Source organism: Notothenia rossii, assembly GCF_949606895.1.
Source record: "Notothenia rossii genome assembly, chromosome: 2".
Taxonomy (NCBI): Eukaryota; Metazoa; Chordata; class Actinopteri; order Perciformes; family Nototheniidae; genus Notothenia; species Notothenia rossii.
In genome coordinates this window covers 35,335,753-35,356,300 of record NC_136904.1, presented here as the reverse complement: position 1 = coordinate 35,356,300, position 20,548 = coordinate 35,335,753, and the positions used below count along the sequence as shown (strand labels likewise).

The following is a 20,548-nucleotide window of genomic DNA, read 5'->3' as shown; positions in this document are numbered from 1 at the left end:
CACAGGAATGGATGATCAGGAAAAGTCCGGAGTGCGACAGACAAACAAAGACAACAAGAAGAGGAGAGATTCCGGGAGATGATGGTAGAAAAACATGGACAGGACAAAGAAAAGGAAGAAAGAAAACTACAAATAACAAAAACATGGGGACAATCACAAACAACACGCCGAACAAACTACTCTCCTGACTATTCCAAAGGACAGGAAGATGACGACGGTGCACAGTCGGAAACCAGTGTACACTCCCCATATCATGAACAATCACATCAACAACGCAGTCTTGCAACTCCTACTGAGAGTACTAGTAGTGACGAAAATGAGCAACATTACTCTGGGACATGCCCCAAAACAAACAAAAAAAAGACCTCTCAAAGAACCAGGACTGGAGTACATACCTCCATGCCATTGATAGCGGCTGGAAGAGGATTTGACTACCAACCATGGACTCACAGGGACATGGAATCTTTAGTGGCCAAACTACCTCCACTCACCCAAGGAGGACAGAAGTGGGTGAATGATCTGGAGAAATACACAGTCCAAGACCACCTGTGCTTGGGAGACATGAGGGCATTGCTTGGAAGGATAGAGGGAAGACTAGAGACAAGAGCAGTGGATTCCAAGGCTAAATGCACCAACTCTCCAGATGATATTTCATTCAACAAAATCCGGTCGAGGTATTGGGCTGCCATTCGTCACATTTACCCAACAACACGCAGTTTACATGCCCTCAACAGCCTGAGAAAAGAGCCTGGGGAAGACATGCATGCCTTCCTGAAGAGATGTGAAGGAGTGTGGGAGGACTGCACTGGAGAACGACATGACACTTCGCCAGCTGTCATAATGTTGTGGAAGAACGCAGTCATAAAAGCCCTTCCCAAATCAGTGCAGGCACGCCTGTGAGATGTCGTGGGATTGGAAGCTAAACTCCCAGAAGAATGGAGATTAAATCTCATACACCACGACATCAAATACCAGGAAACAATGGTGGAAGACGATGAAGACACAAAGAAACTGGCGAAAAGACTATTGAAGATGCAGGTAGCTGAGAGAGATAACGAAGCTAATACAAACAAGAAATTGACAAGGCAGATGCCAGCTGTAACAGCAAAAGTCATACTAACAGAGAAAGAAGTGCAGACGCCTCAAACAGTTCAAACTCAGATAGTGCCAGAAAATCAGATGCAGAACCAACAAAGAGGTAGAGGAGGTTTCCAAGGAAGAGGCAGAGGAAGAGTTTTCCGGTTTGAGGGATGCTACTTATGCAGTCAGCCGGGCCATTGGGCTAGAGATTGTCCAAATCAACAAACACAAAACCCACCACCATCTTTACAATACAACCCTACGCAATTTCAACAGCCCCAGACACAACAGTATCATCCCCAAGCACAGCAACCGCCTGTGTATACCCCTGTCCAACTACAGCCACAAGCACCCATGTACATGCCTTCACAGTATCAACAGAGGGGAGGGCCTAGTGGAGGCAGAGGATTTCAGGGACAACCAGGAGGAGGAGGGGTGCCAAACATGAACCAGATGCCTCTGACAGCTTGGAGTGGTCCATACGTATGAGGAGGCCCAGAGGATCCAATCACAGGTGACGTAATTCCAGCCCAAGATGAACCAATGGTCACCTGTGAGATTGAGGGGGAGAAGGTGGAAATGATGGTGGACACAGGAGCCACAGCTTCCTGTTTGACAAGATTGAAGGGAAAACCACCACCACTCTCAAATCATACCCTCAAAACAGTTGGATACTCGGGAAAAATTTATGTACAGAGATATACATTACCATTGGTCACAAAAATTGGGAAGCAGCTCCTGCAACATCCTTTCCTCTATGCCCCAAACTGTCCCATAAATCTGATGGGGAGAGACCTGCTCGTAAAATCAGGAGCGAGAATTCTATGCACACCAGATGGGCTGATAATCCAGTTTCCAGGCCAGATACCACTCCACCAGACATACGACGGACAACAGAGAATCATGATGATGGCAGCAAATCCAGAAAACGGCGAAGAAAATGACACAACCACTGTGTACTGGAGCCGCCTGATCACCACTGAAATCGATACTCCACATGTCCAAAGAACATACATGGCCTGGAAACCATGGATAAATACACTAGGACCCTATGGGCCCCCGCAAGATCCTCTACATTGTACGTACAATTATCTTAGGCGACCAGATGAAGAATATCAAGATGCATGGATGGAAGATAAAGAGGGAAGAATGGAAGATTTGACTGTGGCAGACATCTACGTAGGACCGCAGGGTGTAGCAGCAGCGGTAAAACTCACACCAGAACAAAAACAATGGTACAATCTATCTGAAGAAGCTGTTCCTCATGTCCCACTCGCCATGACCATAGGAGCTGAGTCCAGATCATTGGGTGCAATGATAAAGACTGCATTGAACACTGAGTGGATGGCGACAGAATCACCTTTTCTGTCGCGATCAATAGACCAGACAATGTGGAGGATTGGGAACAACAGCCAGGAACGAGGACTATTGGAGAAGCAAGAATAGGACAGAGATCATGGCCGAGAACACACAAACCATCCGGACACAGAAGAAATGCTAATGCAGGTGCCTACACATCTTTGGACCACCGGAGACTACGATGTTGGATTAGTGAATCATGAAGTCTTAGTGGAACTGGTGGAAAATTACAAACCATGTTGGCGGCCGCAATACAAATTGAGGCAAGAACAAATAGATGGAATAGGAAACACCATTCAAGGATTGTTGCAGGCTGGAGTAATCAGGCACACCGGCTCAAATTGGAATACTCCCATCTTACCGGTACCAAAAGCTGGAAACAAGGGATGGAGAATGGTCCATGATCTGAGAGAAGTCAACAATGTCACTAAAACTGCTAATATTCCTGTTCCCGATCCACATGTAGCATTACAAAATCTTAATCCAGGTCACAAATATTTCACAGTGATAGATCTAGCTAATGCATTCTTTTGCTTACCATTAGATCCAAAAGTCCAGGATATATTTGCTTTTACGTACCAAAGACAGCGATATACTAATAATCGGATGCCACAGGGTTACAAGGATAGCCCAGGACTATTTAACAGTGCTTTGAAACAAGACCTCAGTGCATTGCACCTACCGGAGGGAGTAATTTTGATACAGTATGTTGATGATTTGCTGCTAGCCGGGCCAGATGCAGCAACATGTCTGACTGTGACACAACAATTGCTAATCCTACTGGCCAATGTGGGCTATAAGGTGAAGAGAGAAAAAACACAGATCGCAAGGAGAACAGTTACATTCCTGGGAAGGATGATTTCCTCAAACAGTCTAACTCTGACACCAGCACAACGGACTTCCATCCTCTCCCAACCAAAGCCCAAAACAGTGCAACAAATGCTTGCGTTCCTGGGCCTGACAGGTTACAGTAGGACGTACATACCTGACTATGTGGATTTGACACAACCACTGAGACACATAATTGCAGAAGCAGGAAACAGAAATCTAAAAGCCACTCTCGAGTGGACATTGTTGGCCGAAGAAGCTTTCACGAAGACGAAGCAAGCCCTGAGTCAAGCGGCACACCTTTCCACTCCGGATTATGACGACGATTTTTGCCTTGATGTTTCTGAATCAGGTGGAGTAGTCAATGGAGTCCTGTTTCAGAAAAAAGGGGGAGTGAGACAGGTACTGATGTACCATAGCTCAAAGCTAGACAATATAGAACTGGGCCAGACAGGATGTGCAAGACACCTAGCTGCACTAGCAAAAGTCATTGAGAAAACTGCACATGTGGTAATGTGCCACCCATTGAAAGTAAACACAGCCCATGGAGTAGTAGCATTCATAAATTCACAGGCATTCACATTTTCCCCAATCAGGAAAATCAAGATTCAGACCAGTCTGTTGAAACCACACATAACATACCAAAGTGGTTTAAAAAACATGTCTACAGGACTGAGCACGGAAGAGCACACACCCCATGACTGTCAGTTCGTCTCCCAAAAGGATCTCAAGATAAGATCAGATTTAGAAACAGATTCTCTGGACCAACCAGACTTCACTCTCTACAGTGACGGCTGCTGTTACAACGGAGATGACGGGAATGTGGCCTCCTATGCAGTAGTCCGGCAGGAGGGAGAAAATGTACAAACCATAGAAGCAGAAATCATCCCCCAACCTGCTTCGGCCCAACTGGCAGAAGTAGTGGCACTCACCAAAGCCTTGGAGCATGCAGAGGGACAACGAGTCAACATCTATACAGATTCAGCATATGCCTATGGAGCAGTGCATATAGACGGACCACAGTGGATCAGAAGAGGGTTCCTAACATCTGCTAAGACACCAGTAAAACATGCCGAAGCTCTAAAACTCCTGCTGACATCTTTACTGTTGCCCGCAAAAGTGGCAGTAATGAAATGCAAAGGACATCAAATATTGAACAATGCAATATCCAGAGGAAATGATGCAGCAGACAAGGCAGCAAAGAAGGCAGGAGGGTACAGCAAGCAAATGATATGTACAAAGGCTAATAGTCAAGAGGAGTTAACCACTGAACACATCAAAGACATGCAGAAATATGCTGGAGTGTATGAACAGAATCAATGGAGTCAGAAGGGAGCAAAGGAAGTAGATGGCCTGTGGAGAGCCCACGACGGCCGTTTAGTCGCACCTGCAAAGTTATGCCACCTGCTAATAGAACAATCACATGGTCCCACTCATGTAGGCAAAGCAAGAACAACAAAAGACATTGAACAACAGTGGTGGCATCCCTACATGAAGGACATGGTTGAAAACTTTGTTAATGACTGTGACACGTGCAATGCATTCAATGTAAAAAAGCCATATAAGTGCCCAATGGGAAGATATCCAGTCCCAGAAGCCCCATTCAAAGACATTTGTATTGATTATACAGACATGGGAGCAGACAATGTGGTCAGAGGGTTTAGATATATGTTAGTAATGATAGATCGTTATACGAGATGGATTGAAGCCATTCCCTGCAAAAAAGAAGACGCAAAGACAGTCATAAAATGGCTCAAAACAGAACTCGTACCCCGTTATGGAGTGCCAAGGATAATAAGATCAGACAATGGTTCACATTTTACAAGCAAACACTTAGAGGAAGTTGAGTTATATTTCGTTATAATTCATAAGTTTGGGTCAGCATACCACCCACAATCTCAGGGTATAGTAGAAAGAGCAAATAGAACATTAAAGGGGAAAATAGCAAAAGTAATTTTTGGCACAAACATGAAATGGGTAGATGCTTTGCCTCTGGCACTCATGTCAATGAGATCTTCTGAGGGTGCTAAAACACATCTTTCACCCCATGAGTTGTTAACTGGTCGGCCAATGCCTGGGCCTCGTAGAGAAGGAGGGACTGGCCCAGTTTTAGACATCAGACAAATAGAAGTGGATGAATATGTCAGGGCTCTGAGTAATATTATCCAAGTCTTGTCTACACAGGTTCAGAGAACTGCAGAAACACCAGACGAGACACCAGAAGAGACTCCTGTACGGCCGGGGAACTGGGTGAGGTTGAAAGTTCACAAAAGAAAGTGGGCTGAACCCAGGTGGACGGGTCCGTGGGAAGTAGTTGAAAGAACTTCACACGCTCTCCGGATAAAAGGTAAAAAAGGAGCAAATTGGCACCACCTGACACATTGTCGCCCTGCATCGGCACCTTCCAGAAAGCTCTCGGAAGTTAGTACTGATTTGGCAGAGCTGGAACAAAACAAATAACAAATCAAGAGATATTAAGATAGAAACAGCTCAAAAGACGAATTGTCTTTAGGTTTTGTAGATTGAATACTAAAACGGAATAACCATTCTTGTTTTAGATCTGAGACCTATTTATTTTACCATTCAAAAAAGAGTCCAATATTTTTGTTTTATTATTTTCTATATATTTATTTTTGCTTTCATTATTTAAAAAAAACTCTGGAACTGATATAACCATGGGTAAAATTGATGAAGTGCCATTCAAGAAGTCAGAACAATTAAGGGGCACCAAAGGGATAAGAATCGTAATATCATTGTTAGCTCTGTTCATCACAATTGGCATTTCCTGGTTGGGAAGGGGATACAGCATCATGAAGAACCCGAATCCATTCGTGCACTCGTAGAAAATGCCAATATCCCTAATGAACCTTCAACTGTGTTTGATAGACTTCCATTTATCCCCAGAGCCAAAAGAACAGCGGAGAGACAGGAGGAAGGGTTAGAAATACTCATCCCCAGAGGTGAAGCGGTTACGGTCAGTCTTGATGTGTGTGATGTGGTTGTATGTGGAGAGCTGCGAGACAAAACAGGCCATGACTTTTATGGGTGCATTCATGCTTGGGGACGGCCAGATGATAATTCATGGTGTCCCAGTTCAGAGAAGGTATATTGGAGTGCTAGGGCAGAAGGAAATAACAATCCCCCTGGGTTGACGTTTAGGTCTCAGCTATCTTTTTCCAAAGGTCGCCATAGTGGAGGCATGAACAAACACAATCCAATAATAATTGCTTTTAAAAGCGCACTCACTCCCCATTTCAAGAAAAAGGGAGACGTCACTGCATTCCATTTATTGATGGGGATAGAAGTTCCAGGAAATGACCCAATGGGATCAATTTTTGTGAAAATAATTGACCCACCAGCTGATATAATTCCTGATCTCGCCCCAATATATACTGAATCCCCTTTTAAACGAGAACCAGAAATACTCCCTGCTAAATCTGTGAACAATCCATTGGTCACCTATCTGAGTACGACCTCTATACAGAAAGTCATAGCAGTAGAAACAGGATACGAGGACACAAATTCCTGGTTAGACTGGGTTGTTTATTCTGTTAAGCAGAGCAAGATGGCGGACTGTCTGGCTTGTGCGGCTGCCCGACCAAGTTTGGGAACAGTGCCATTTCCATTTAACGCCCACAATAACCCAAGAGAACAGCTCTGTATGTACAAACTCTATGGGAAAAAATCCCCAGCAGATTGTGTCGACATTGCACAAAAATATCCAGTGGTAAAAATGAATGACATTCCACCTGATTTCACATCTTACGAGGGACTTTATGATTGCATCACAAGGGACCAGTGCTTGAATTGGAATAAAAAAGGTGCCAGTACTCTAAATCAGCAACAAGTATTTGGCACAAAGTCATAGTATATCCTATAATGCTGGTGGGTTTGTCTCTTTACTGTATATTTTAGAAAGGCTCACTGTACTTAAACAAAATGACTCAGGGTGCATCTGAGATTAGAGGGGGTGCAGTGGGAAAGTGCTATTTTTATAAGTGGGGAGTGGACCTGACACCCTCTAGTCTAGGGGGGTCCGGGGGCATGCTCCCCCAGGAACATTTTTTTTTAAATATTGAAGTTAGATGCATCAATCTGGTGCACTTTGAGAGCAAAATGAAGAGATATATGGATACCTCTCAACATCCATAATGAAACAACTGTAAACAGACTTACTTTTTCTTTATGGATATAAAAGAAAGTAAAGCTTGACTCCTACTGGCTGGTTAAATGACTCCTCGTCCCTGAGGCCACTACCAGTTTTGTGTGTCATTTTGCTGGATTTATTTGTCAATAGCGTTGCTGCACAAAGTGATAGCCCTCTAGTTTAAATCTACTACGCAAAAATAAACATATGGAGATGGGTTACTATTTAAAAAAAAATGCAAATCTATTTGGGAACACTGGGGCCGGGCCTCAAATCCTATAGGGGGGTCCGGGGGCATGCTCCCCCGGTAAGATTTTTTTTAAAATGTTGGACTTAAATGCATCAATCTGGTGCATTTTGAGGGGGAAATAAAGAGACTACACCCATATGAAACAAAAATGTATACATTTAAATAATCATAAAATCATAAGTACATGGCCATAACCAATAACATACAATATCCAATATGAAAAAACATTGAAACTTGTTTATTTATTTGTTTTTGGTTCATTTATAGTTGTGAGTGTGTCTGGGCTCCTGAATCGGCCTCTCCTGTCTCCCTCCTCTCCCCCCTGCTCCTCTTTGAGGCAACAGCAAAGACTAGTTTTGGCTCTCAACAAGTTTATCTTACCTTTTTTCACCTAGTTAACATTTTGTTTGTATTATTCATGCATATTTTACAAATCACTACCCCCTCAAATGGAAATATGTGTGTACATAAATGGTGACCGAACCGTTTGAGACCCACTGAGATAACTTAAACTAAGTTAACTATCTAAAGACTCAAGAGAGTAATTTACCTCACCAGAGCTGTAGTTATCAGCCTCTCAGTCTGACAGCAAAGGACTCTCCCTCCACCTTGTTGTTTTAACAGCTCCTTATATCCGTTAGCGCAGCTAGCTAGCACCAGATGCTAACAACAATACACGTAACCGGTGCGCGCGCTTTCTCGCTCGCTCGCGCCACACATACACCAACACACACCCTCCCGAGCTTGAATGACACAAAGAGACCAATCGAGGGCATTAGTATGATCTGTATGAAAGTGGCAATGTCGGCAGGCCACGTCATGTAGACAGCCAGTCACCCTCTGTGAGGCAGAGTCAGACCCACATTTGCGCTGCGTTGCGTTTACAATATATACGTATATTGCCGGCGGCTGAGTACCGGCATTTTAGTAAGAAGTGCCGGTACCGCATGGGTAAAAATCAGAAGTGCCGGTACTGCGTACCGGTGAGTACCGGCCCAATTCAAGCACTGCAAGGGACTACCTAAAAGGTTTAGAAGTAGGTACTCTTAAGTGGTGCAATTCTACAACGATTTTAAGCCAGCAGGATTTTCTCCCAGGTATAGCCATGCCCATCAGGCAGTATCCCAGAACAGATGTGTGGTGGTATTGTGGTACTAAAACCCTGTTCTCAGTTTTACCACGGGATTGGACAGGGACCTGTGCTCTGGTACAGCTAGTGATGCCTTTCTATGCAGTACCAATGACGGCCGAGCAACTGATAAACATGGCGGTCCAACCCAAAGCAACTAGAGCCAAAAGGTCAGTCGGTAGAGGGAGTTTTGATTCCATTGTGTACATTGACAACATAGGGGTGCCCAGGGGAGTCCCAGATGAGTTTAAAGCTAGAAACCAGATCTTAGCAGGGTTGGAATCCATTTTTCTTTGGCCCACCATAAATAAGAACGTGGACTGGATTAACTATATCTACTACAATCAGCAGAGGTTCATAAATGACTCCAAGGATGCGATGAAGGGACTAAGTGAACAACTGGACAAGACCAGCCAGATGTCTTTGCAGAACAGAGTGGCCCTAGATATGTTGTTGGCAGAAAAAGGGGGAGTATGCAAAATGTTTGGAACATTATGTTGTACTTTCATCCCAAACAATACCTCACCTGATGGATCGGTAACCAAGGCTCTGAAAGGACTCACTACTTTGAGCATGGAGTTAGCAGACAACAGTGGGATAGAGAAGAACCCCCTCGAGGATTTCTTGGATGGTTGGCTGGGGAAGTTCAAGGGTTTTTTACTAAATGGACTGATCTCTGTCTCAGGTGTGATCGTGACATTGGCACTGTGTAGTTGTTGTTTCTCAACCTGCATCCGCGCTTGTGCAAACCGACTGATTAATGGGGCCCTCAACCAGGAATATGCTAGGGGTCAATATCAAATGGGGGGACAGTTTCCAATGTTAGTAGAACAGGACGATCCACCCCCGTATACAGATGTTGATGAAAATGATGAGTTAGTTTGAATGATGTTAAATGATATGGATGTTCAGAGATGAGATTGTTCAATGAATGTCCAGCCGATGTGATTCTTTAAATGATATCGTTAGAAGAAGTGAGCAAAATGAAACCATGGAACAAATCCATTTCAATTTATTTTTATACTATTCCAAGATAGTGTATTTTTATTTTCAATTTATTTTATACTATTCCAAGATAGTATATTTTTAAGCTCCAATTTATTTTACACTACAACCAGATGGTCTATTTTATTTGACTTTACTATTTTATGCTATTCTAATATTGTGGATCTCATGTTGTAAAAATCATTGCTATTCTAAAATGGTTTGTTTCTTTTCACTTTGTAAAAACAAGTGCCTTAACACTGAGCGTGGTATGAGAACGGTTTCTGTGAAAGGAGGAACGAAGAAATGTTCTGATACCAAGCCATTGCTGCTATTTTGAAGAATGATATTGAATGTAAACACTAGAAGTTATGAACAAGGGAAAACTTTTATGTTTGAACACAGACAAGAATTTATTTTGTATTTTTGTAAAGCCGGCTGTAAAACCATTCCATTTGATTGTATTTTTGTTAATATGAGATATGTAATATGCAAAGTTCAGATGAAGAACTCATTGATTTCAGTATTATACACACCTTTTAGGTGTGTAAGGAGGGACTGTTAGAAATTAAAATCAATGTTTTAATGGGGAGATGTAGTTTAAACATGCCGTCAGTTTTAATGCTCTTTTATACTGAAAAACCAGAAATTCTTGTGCACAAGCAGTTAAGCTTTTATTCTGAAAATCCTTCATCTACGGTTAGCATTTAGCATGTGGCTAATATACGATTTCCTGAAGAGGTGAATTTAGTAGCGAAATGATATGGAGTGGTGCAAACCGAAGCCTACTGATTTAACACTACAACTATAGATGTCGAGATACTACCATGCTGAATATTAAATGAAGGTTGTAGTGCCGAGAGATAGGGAGTCAGAGGCGGTGCATCGAAGGTGCAAAGTTGTCTTTAATAGAGAGCTGCAAAGGACATGTTGTCGGGTCGCAGCCCGGGACGACAAGAGGAAGAGCCAGGAGGGCACACAATATATATAAGGAACACACAACAGGTCCGTGTGGAAACAAAACCCCAATTGTAGTTCCATGTGTGAATTATGAACCAGTGTATCAATACGTGGTCACCACACAAGCCCCCCCAGAATTCAAATATGGCAAAATAAATCCTCGCGTCCGTGGAGGAAGCACCACAGGGGCCGAGGAGGGCGGGGTCGCAATTGAGGACCGGGCCATGGAACGGGCCGACGAAAGGAGGCCGCATGAGAGGGTAGGGACCCTAACGAGGGCTAGGGCACCCCCACCGGGGGCGGGCCGGAACGGGCCGTTGTAAGGGGGCTGCAGTAGGTGTCGTGGCGAACCCAGCAGGAAAAAACGCTGCCCGGCCGCAGGCGAAGGCACGGCGGCGGCGGGCATGAAACCTCCGGAAGGACGGAGCGGAATCCCAGGAAGGCAGGAGCAGTCACCCCGGGAGGAAGGAGCCTTGGACAGGGGAGAAGCCAGACGGAGCGCCGTCCGAAGCTGCCGTCGAGGCCAACCGTGAGCCGCGGTAAGAGGAGAGGCCAGGCAGGGTCCCGGAGCGCGCCACCCACGGGCCAATGAAGGCATGGGCGACGTCCGAAACCGCCGAGGCGAAAGAAGAGGCCAGGCAGGGTCCCGGAGCGCGCCACCCACGGGCCAATAAAGGCATGGGCGACGTCCGAAACCGCCGAGGCGAGACGGGGTCCAGAAGCGTGCCACCCAGGCGCCGATGAGAGCGCGGGTGGCGTCAGAAGCCGCCGTCGAGGTGATGAAACAGCGAGAGGGTCCACACGAGGCCGACCAGACATGGTCGAACCTCCTCTCAGGCACCAGAAAAAGCTCAAAAAGGGCCGTACTGTCCACGGTCCAAAAAAGGTAGGTGAAATCGTGAGAGGATCCACACGAGGCCGACCAGACATGGTCGAACCTCCTCTCAGGCACCAGGGGGAAAAAAAACAAACTCAAAAGGTCGATAGCCGTTAGCAGCTAGCCGTTAGCCGCTAGCTGGCAGCCGTCGGTAGCCGCTAGCCGTAGCCGTTAGCTAACGAGGTTAGCTGCTAGTCGTCGAAGGCTAGCGCAGCCTGGACGTGCAGCCGCACGAGCAGAAGAAAACAGCCCCAGGAGGTAGCAATCGGGTTCATCCCTACCCAGCGGGTCGTGCATCGTCTCCCTGTTGGTTGGAAGACCGATGCGGGAATGGCGAGCAACGTCCCCAGCCATTCTGCGAGGCGTGCACCGAGCCTCAGTCCGCGTGCCGGTGGCAGCAACGGACGATTCCAAAAATCCCCGGCATTTCGAGAAAGAAACCTGAGTTTCCTTTGCCGTGTTCGGGTCCGTCTCGGAAACTTCTGCGAGACTTATATGTCAGGGTCACCAATGTAGTGCCGAGAGATAGGGAGTCAGAGGCGGTGCATCGAAGGTGCAAAGTTGTCTTTAATAGAGAGCTGCAAAGGACATGTTGTCGGGTCGCAGCCCGGGACGACAAGAGGAAGAGCCAGGAGGGCACACAATATATATAAGGAACACACAACAGGTCCGTGTGGAAACAAAACCCCAATTGTAGTTCCATGTGTGAATTATGAACCAGTGTATCAATACGTGGTCACCACACAGTACAGTTTATTTGAATACATTATTGTTTACAGACGAGAGTAGCATGTGACAACATCCAGAATGACCGGAAACCAAACGAGCCGATAAGTATTTTTTAGAGTATTGATTACAGCGTTTAGAATGTGTTAAATGAAAAGTGATGAAAGAGAATATGAGGAGAAAAGGCGTGTTAAGCATATATTGAATGTGAAAAGAAGCAATCCTCTGTTTAAATGCAACAACGGACATTGGAGACGAGGCGAGCCGGCTGGCGGGGAGGAGCCAGCAGAGGATATATAAGAGCACCGGAGGAGAGATCCTGGCTCTTCTCTTCCCTAACGAGGAGCGGATCACAGCTGTTTGTCTGACTGAACAATATCATGCTTGTGACCAACCCGCGCCTTTTTTAATTAAAGTACCCAATTGAACTTTCACAGAGACTCCATTTAGTCTCCTTTTAAAGCTTCTCTCCTGGACGGGAGAATAACGAACACAGTTTACACAACCCATGTATAACCATATTATTTGGGCCACAGAGCTCAGCATAAAACAATTTCAACAAAATTAAAGAACCCAGTGATCTTTTTACTTGCAACAAACATATCTTGAACTTTTCATCCAGATGGTTAAAAGGTATCTTGAACGACTTCCAGAGCAGCAGTTAAGTTTTTTTATAGGACTTCTGGTGTTGTTAATTATGCAAGCAGCCTGCCTGTAGGAATGCTGACGTCAGCTGCCTCATGGATATGGGTTAGAAAGGATCTGCTTTACCTTCTAGTAGGTTCAGAAGGCCTTTGTTATTTATTCACATGTTTGCCCACCGATACAAATACAATACGATGTGGATCTATAGTGGTCTAATAATGACGTAGCAAAGGAGGAAATGAGGTAAGATAATGTCGTGAAAGGAGCAACAAGTCCATGCAGACAAAGGGTGTGGGGTGTGTGGGGGGGTATATGGGTGGTTAATGGGTGGATGTATGGACGGGTCAAATAAGACATACATTTTACCCAGGAGACAGCTGTCGGTGTCATGTGTGAAGACATAACTGAATACATTGACTCATTATAAGTCACTTAATACGTAAAAAAATATGTAACCCAAGCCAGAATCCTTTCCTTAACCTAACCAAGTCGTTTTTGCTGCAAAAATCTTAAACACGTTATTCTGTTTGAATTCACAATGTTGACCAGGTGCTTAAAACTGTGATTGTTAAGTTTCACGTTTATTTTCACAGCTAGTTGAATGTATTGCCATGACATTTGGTGCACATATTCATGACCCCTAACAATACATTTGAATCACTTGCGTTGATATCAGACTTTTCCTAAAGCTCATTCATCAGGCCAACACTTTTATTGGTCCTATACTTTGATATTTTCCCAAAGAGCTCAAAAACTAATGACATTCCCATTGGCCTCGCTCAGCTGTACTGTAGGTGTATTACTCATTTAAAAAACGTTAGCATACTTGCATGCTAAACTAAGATTGCAGACATGGCAAACATAAGCCAAGACCTGACGTGTTGAGCTTATGAGCTTCCTTTTACTATAATTCTTAACCTTTGCTCACATGACATCAACTTTTGCCACAAATGTAAAAAGGGAATTATCTTGATTTTAGTAGTTAAAGATGTCTGTGTGTTTTTTTATTTCACTTGGTCATGACCCTTACTGTATACAAAGTGTCAACCCAATGACAGATCAGTCTACAAATATTCAGATGCTGTTTGTATTTGTTTGGCATAAATGATCTGTTCCTGTCCAAATAGTGTATGTCTATTAGTATAAAAAACGATTTTGAAATAATACAATCAATACAAATGTTTGGAAAAAAGATCTCACTTGCAAGTTTTAAACGTACATTACCCTTCTTAGGGTTAGTTTGGCAAAGAGGTTCTAATGTGAGGTCTTATTGTCTGAGGAACATGAAAAGTGTCTCCTTAAATAAATCCAACATAAAGCTGAGGCTATCCATCTAATGACCAGAAATAACAAACATGTTTAAAAAGCAGGTTTGTCTGTGGAGTCCTCCCTTCAGAGGTTTGTTCAGGCCTAGCAGTGTAGACACCAACCCATAATCCTCCTGCAGACACACCTGTAGAGGAGAGTATAAAGACCCTGGACTGAACTGAGTCAAACATCATGCTTCAAGGAATCTCTCCACAGCAGCTCCACAGCCTCCAGACCGACCCTGAAGATGACTCCCTCTGCCAGCCTGCTGCTGCTGCTCCTGCTCGGCCTCTCTCAGGCACTTCCTCTCCAGGAGGAAGGAATCGAAGAAGATGAAGAAGAAGAAGTAGACGAAGAGGACACTGTCGACATCACCACCAGGATTTTGACCTCCAACAACGCCACAGATGAGATCCTGCTGGAAGGAGACCTGCTGGCTCCCAAAACCAGAAACGCCATGAAGTGCTGGTCCCAGAGCTGCCTGTGGAAGAAAGGCTCCAGAGGCTTAGTGACGATCCCCTTCACCACGAGCAGTCAATTCACCAGCTCGGAGAGACAGAAGATCACCAACGCTATGAATGGCTTCCACAGCAAGACCTGCCTCCGCTTCGTCCCCCGTCGGAACCAGTACGACTACATCAGCATTGAGAACAAGGGCGGATGTTACTCCTCTCTGGGCAGAACAGGAGGCAGACAGGTGCTCTCTCTCAACAGGCGGGGCTGTGTCTACCACGGCACCATCCAGCACGAGATCAACCACGCTCTGGGCTTCAAGCACGAACAGACCAGGAGCGACCGCGACTCATACGTCAGGATCAACTGGCAGAACATCAACCCGCAGATGGCCTACAACTTCAAAAGGCACGACACCAACAACCTGAACACCCCCTACGACTACAGCTCCATCATGCACTATGGAAAAACAGCCTTCTCTATCCAGCGGGGGAAGGACTCCATCACCCCCATCCCAAACCCCAACGTCCAGATCGGCCAGAGGAGGGGCATGTCCCGCGGGGACATCGTGAGGATCAACAAGCTCTACCGTTGCTAATAACAATGCTGATGAAAAATGCAAAAAAATCATACTTTTTCTGCTTTGTTTTTCCTGTAATTAATCAAAAAACACTGTGACTTATGGAATCAACATCAAATATTTCACTGTTCTTCAAATGTTCAAATGTCAGATTATATGACCGTCATCATATCCCTAAATTATCTGTAATAAAAGTGCTGCAGAGATTACTGATTGCTGTCTCATTATTTTCATCATTTGTGTCTTTTTTTAAAAATACACACATATGTCAACCCAGTCTCACAGCATTTTGTGTTTTAGTCACAACATTTAATCTATTGATTCGTGTTCACCAACACGATTTTCACCTTTTTTTTCGTGTCACACAGAAAGATTTTAAAAGCAATGTATTTATATTGGTAGTTTGTTTCGTGCCTGCAACACGTATTTTTGTCCTGTCGGGTCTTGGAAGACCGGAAGCTGTGGGGTTCATAAAAACATCTCCTTACTCAATATCAAGCCACAATTATTGTTTTTATTTGAAATCGTATAATGTCTGACTTTATTTCTCGTCTGTGAGGAAAATAAATGGGGCTTGGAGCCTAAAAATACTTAAGTCTGTATTTTTTTAAAATCTTTTTTTCCTTCTAATTTGTTATTCTTTTCTAAATAACACACTGTTATTTACTCAACAATAACACACAATTATCCTTGTTTTTATGTATTATTACATTTGTATTATCCCTAAATGATCTGTAATAAAAGTAATGCAGAGATTACTGATTGCTGTCTAGTTATTTTCATCATTTGTGTCTTTTAAAAAAGATACACACACATGCTCATGAATGCAATGCCGACATGGTGCATGTATTCATCTTATCATTTTCAGTTCACTGTAAAGTCACACAGGAATTGTGTATTTCTGTATTTTTGTATCAGTATTGGATCGTGAGGTGAAAGTTACAATCCTGCAATTAATGTCAAGCTTTATCTTGCACTGAAAAACTTTTCTGATCAAAACTGAACAAAAATGAATTGAGGATGAACATCACTGACTGTTAGTCAGCCCCCAGTCCTGCCTCTCATGTATAACCATTATATTTTTACAACACATGTATAACCACATTATTTGGGCCACAGAGCTCAGCATAAAACAATTTCAACAAAATTAAAGAACCCAGTGATCTTTTTACCTTCAACAAACATATCTTGAACTTTTCATCCAGATGGTTAAAAGGTATCTTGAACGACTTCCAGAGCAGCAGTTAAGTTTTTTTATAGGACTTCTGGTGTTGTTAATTATGCAAGCAGCCTGCCTGTAGGAATGCTGACGTCAGCTGCCTCATGGATATGGGTTAGAAAGGATCTGCTTTACCTTCTAGTAGGTTCAGAAGGCCTTTGTTATTTATTCACATGTTTGCCCACCGATACAAATACAATACGATGTGGATCTATAGTGGTCTAATAATGACGTAGCAAAGGAGGAAATGAGGTAAGATAATGTCGTGAAAGGAGCAACAAGTCCATGCAGACAAAGGGTGTGGCGTGTGTGGGGGGTTATATGGGTGGTTAATGGGTGGATGTATGGACGGGTCAAATAAGACATACATTTTACCCAGGAGACAGCTGTCGGTGTCATGTGTGAAGACATAACTGAATACATTGACTCATTATAAGTCACTTAATACGTAAAAAAATATGTAACCCAAGCCAGAATCCTTTCCTTAACCTAACCAAGTCGTTTTTGCTGCAAAAATCTTAAACACGTTATTCTGTTTGAATTCACAATGTTGACCAGGTGCTTAAAACTGTGATTGTTAAGTTTCACGTTTATTTTCACAGCTAGTTGAATGTATTGCCATGACATTTGGTGCACATATTCATGACCCCTAACAATACATTTGAATCACTTGCGTTGATATCAGACTTTTCCTAAAGCTCATTCATCAGGCCAACACTTTTATTGGTCCTATACTTTGATATTTTCCCAAAGAGCTCAAAAACTAATGACATTCCCATTGGCCTCGCTCAGCTGTACTGTAGGTGTATTACTCATTTAAAAAACGTTAGCATACTTGCATGCTAAACTAAGATTGCAGACATGGCAAACATAAGCCAAGACCTGACGTGTTGAGCTTATGAGCTTCCTTTTACTATAATTCTTAACCTTTGCTCACATGACATCAACTTTTGCCACAAATGTAAAAAGGGAATTATCTTGATTTTAGTAGTTAAAGATGTCTGTGTGTTTTTTTATTTCACTTGGTCATGACCCTTACTGTATACAAAGTTTCAACCCAGTGACAGATCAGTCTCCAAATATTCAGATGCTGTTTGTATTTGTTTGGCATAAATGATCTGTTCCTGTCCAAATAGTGTATGTCTATTAGTATAAAAAACGATTTTGAAATAATACAATCAATAAAAATGTTTGGAAAAAAGATCTCACTTGCAAGTTTTAAACGTACATTACCCTTCTTAGGGTTAGTTTGGCAAAGAGGTTCTAATGTGAGGTCTTATTGTCTGAGGAACATGAAAAGTGTCTCCTTAAATAAATCCAACATAAAGCTGAGGCTATCCATCTAATGACCAGAAATAACAAACATGTTTAAAAAGCAGGTTTGTCTGTGGAGTCCTCCCTTCAGAGGTTTGTTCAGGCCTAGCAGTGTAGACACCAACCCATAATACTCCTGCAGACACACCTGTAGAGGAGAGTATAAAGACCCAGGACTGAACCTAGTCAAACATCATGCTTCAAGGAATCTCTCCACAGCAGCTCCACAGCCTCCAGACCGACCCTGAAGATGACTCCCTCTGCCAGCCTGCTGCTGCTGCTCCTGCTCGGCCTCTCTCAGGCACTTCCTCTCCAGGAGGAAGGAATCGAAGAAGATGAAGAAGAAGAAGTAGACGAAGAGGACACTGTCGACATCACCACCAGGATTTTGACCTCCAACAACGCCACAGATGAGATCCTGCTGGAAGGAGACCTGCTGGCTCCCAAAACCAGAAACGCCATGAAGTGCTGGTCCCAGAGCTGCCTGTGGAAGAAAGGCTCCAGAGGCTTAGTGACGATCCCCTTCACCACGAGCAGTCAATTCACCAGCTCGGAGAGACAGAAGATCACCAACGCTATGAATGGCTTCCACAGCAAGACCTGCCTCCGCTTCGTCCCCCGTCGGAACCAGTACGACTACATCAGCATTGAGAACAAGGGCGGATGTTACTCCTCTCTGGGCAGAACAGGAGGCAGACAGGTGCTCTCTCTCAACAGGCGGGGCTGTGTCTACCACGGCACCATCCAGCACGAGATCAACCACGCTCTGGGCTTCAAGCACGAACAGACCAGGAGCGACCGCGACTCATACGTCAGGATCAACTGGCAGAACATCAACCCGCAGATGGCCTACAACTTCAAAAGGCACGACACCAACAACCTGAACACCCCCTACGACTACAGCTCCATCATGCACTATGGAAAAACAGCCTTCTCCATCCAGCGGGGGAAGGACTCCATCACCCCCATCCCAAACCCCAACGTCCAGATCGGCCAGAGGAGGGGCATGTCCCGTGGGGACATCGTGAGGATCAACAAGCTCTACCGTTGCTAATAACAATGCTGATGATAAATGCAAAAAAATCGTACTTGTTCTGCTTTGTTTTTCCTGTAATTAATCAAAAAACACTGTGACTTATGGAATCAACATCAAATATTTCACTGTTCTTCAAATGTTCAAATGTCAGATTATATGACCGTCATCATATCCCTAAATTATCTGTAATAAAAGTGCTGCAGAGATTACTGATTGCTGTCTCATTATTTTCATCATTTGTGTCTTTTTAAAAAAATACACACATATGTCAACCCAGTCTCACGGCATTTTGTGTTTTAGTCACGACATTTAATCTATTGATTCGTGTTCACCAACACGATTTTCACCTTTTTTTCGTGTCACACAGAAAGATTTTAAAAGCAATGTATTTATATTGGTAGTTTGTTTCGTGCCTGCAACACGTATTTTTGTCCTGTCGGGTCTTGGAAGACCGGAAGCTGTGGGGTTCATAAAAACATCTCCTTACTCAATATCAAGCCACAATTATTGTTTTTATTTGAAATCGTATAATGTCTGACTTTATTTCTTGTCTGTGAGGAAAATAAATGGGGCTTGGAGCCTCAAAATAGTTAAATCTGTATTTTTTAAAATCTTTTTTCCTTCTAATTTGTTATTCTTTTCAAAATAACACACTGTTATTTACTCAACAATAACACACAATTATCCTTGTTTTTATGTATTATTACATTTGTATTATCCCTAAATGATCTGTAATAAAAGTAATGCAGAGATTAATGATTGCTGTCTAGTTATTTTCATCATTTGTGTCTTTTAAAAAAGATACACACACATGCTCATGAATGCAATGCCGACATGGTGCATGTATTCATCTTATCATTTTCAGTTCACTGTAAAGTCACACAGGAATTGTGTATTTCTGTATTTTTGTATCAGTATTGGATCGTGAGGTGAAAGTTACAATCCTGCAATTAATGTCAAGCTTTATCTTGCACTGAAAAACTTTTCTGATCAAAACTGAACAAAAATGAATTGAGGATGAACATCACTGACTGTTAGTCAGCCCCCAGTCCTGCCTCTCATGTATAACCATTATATTTTTACAACTGTTAGAAATTAAAATCAATGTTTTAATGGGGAAATGTAGTTTAAACATGCCGTCAGTTTTAATGCTCTTTTATACTGAAAAAACAGAAATTCTTGTGCACAAGCAGTTAAGCTTTTATTCTGAAAATCCTTCATCTACGGTTAGCATTTAGCATGTGGCTAATATACGATTTCCTGAAGAGGTGAATTTAGTAACGAAATGATATGCTATAGCTATAGATGTCGAGATACTACCATGCTGAATATTAAATGAAGGTACAGTTTATTTGAATACATTATTGTTTACAGACGAGAGTAGCATGTGACAACATCCGGAATGACCGGAAACCAAACGAGCCGATAAGTATTTTTTAGAGTATTGATTACAGCGTTTAGAATGTGTTAAATGAAAAGGGATGAAAGAGAATATGAGGCGAAAAGGCGTGTTAAGCATATATTGAATGTGAAAAGAACCAATCCTCTGTTTAAATGCAACAACGGACATTGGAGACGAGGCGAGCCGGCTGGCGGGGAGGAGCCAGCAGAGGATATATAAGAGCACCGGAGGAGAGATCCTGGCTCTTCTCT

General features: G+C 43.3%; 2 protein-coding genes across 2 annotated transcripts; both read left to right on the top strand.

Moving 5' to 3' along the window:
* Positions 1-14,540: 14,540 nt before the first annotated feature.
* On the top strand, positions 14,541-15,344 carry LOC307030820 (high choriolytic enzyme 1-like; the record flags this gene model as incomplete). Its single annotated transcript, XM_079667483.1, has 1 exon — positions 14,541-15,344. One exon carries the CDS (start codon positions 14,541-14,543, stop codon positions 15,342-15,344), a length of 804 nt encoding a protein of 267 aa, XP_079523609.1.
* A 2,765-nt stretch (positions 15,345-18,109) lies between these two features.
* LOC307028150 (high choriolytic enzyme 1-like) lies at positions 18,110-18,913 on the top strand (the record flags this gene model as incomplete). The annotated part of the gene is made up of 1 exon (XM_079662956.1): positions 18,110-18,913. The coding sequence occupies one exon, from the start codon at positions 18,110-18,112 to the stop codon at positions 18,911-18,913; it is 804 nt and encodes a 267-aa protein (XP_079519082.1).
* Between the last annotated feature and the right edge of the window lie 1,635 nt (positions 18,914-20,548).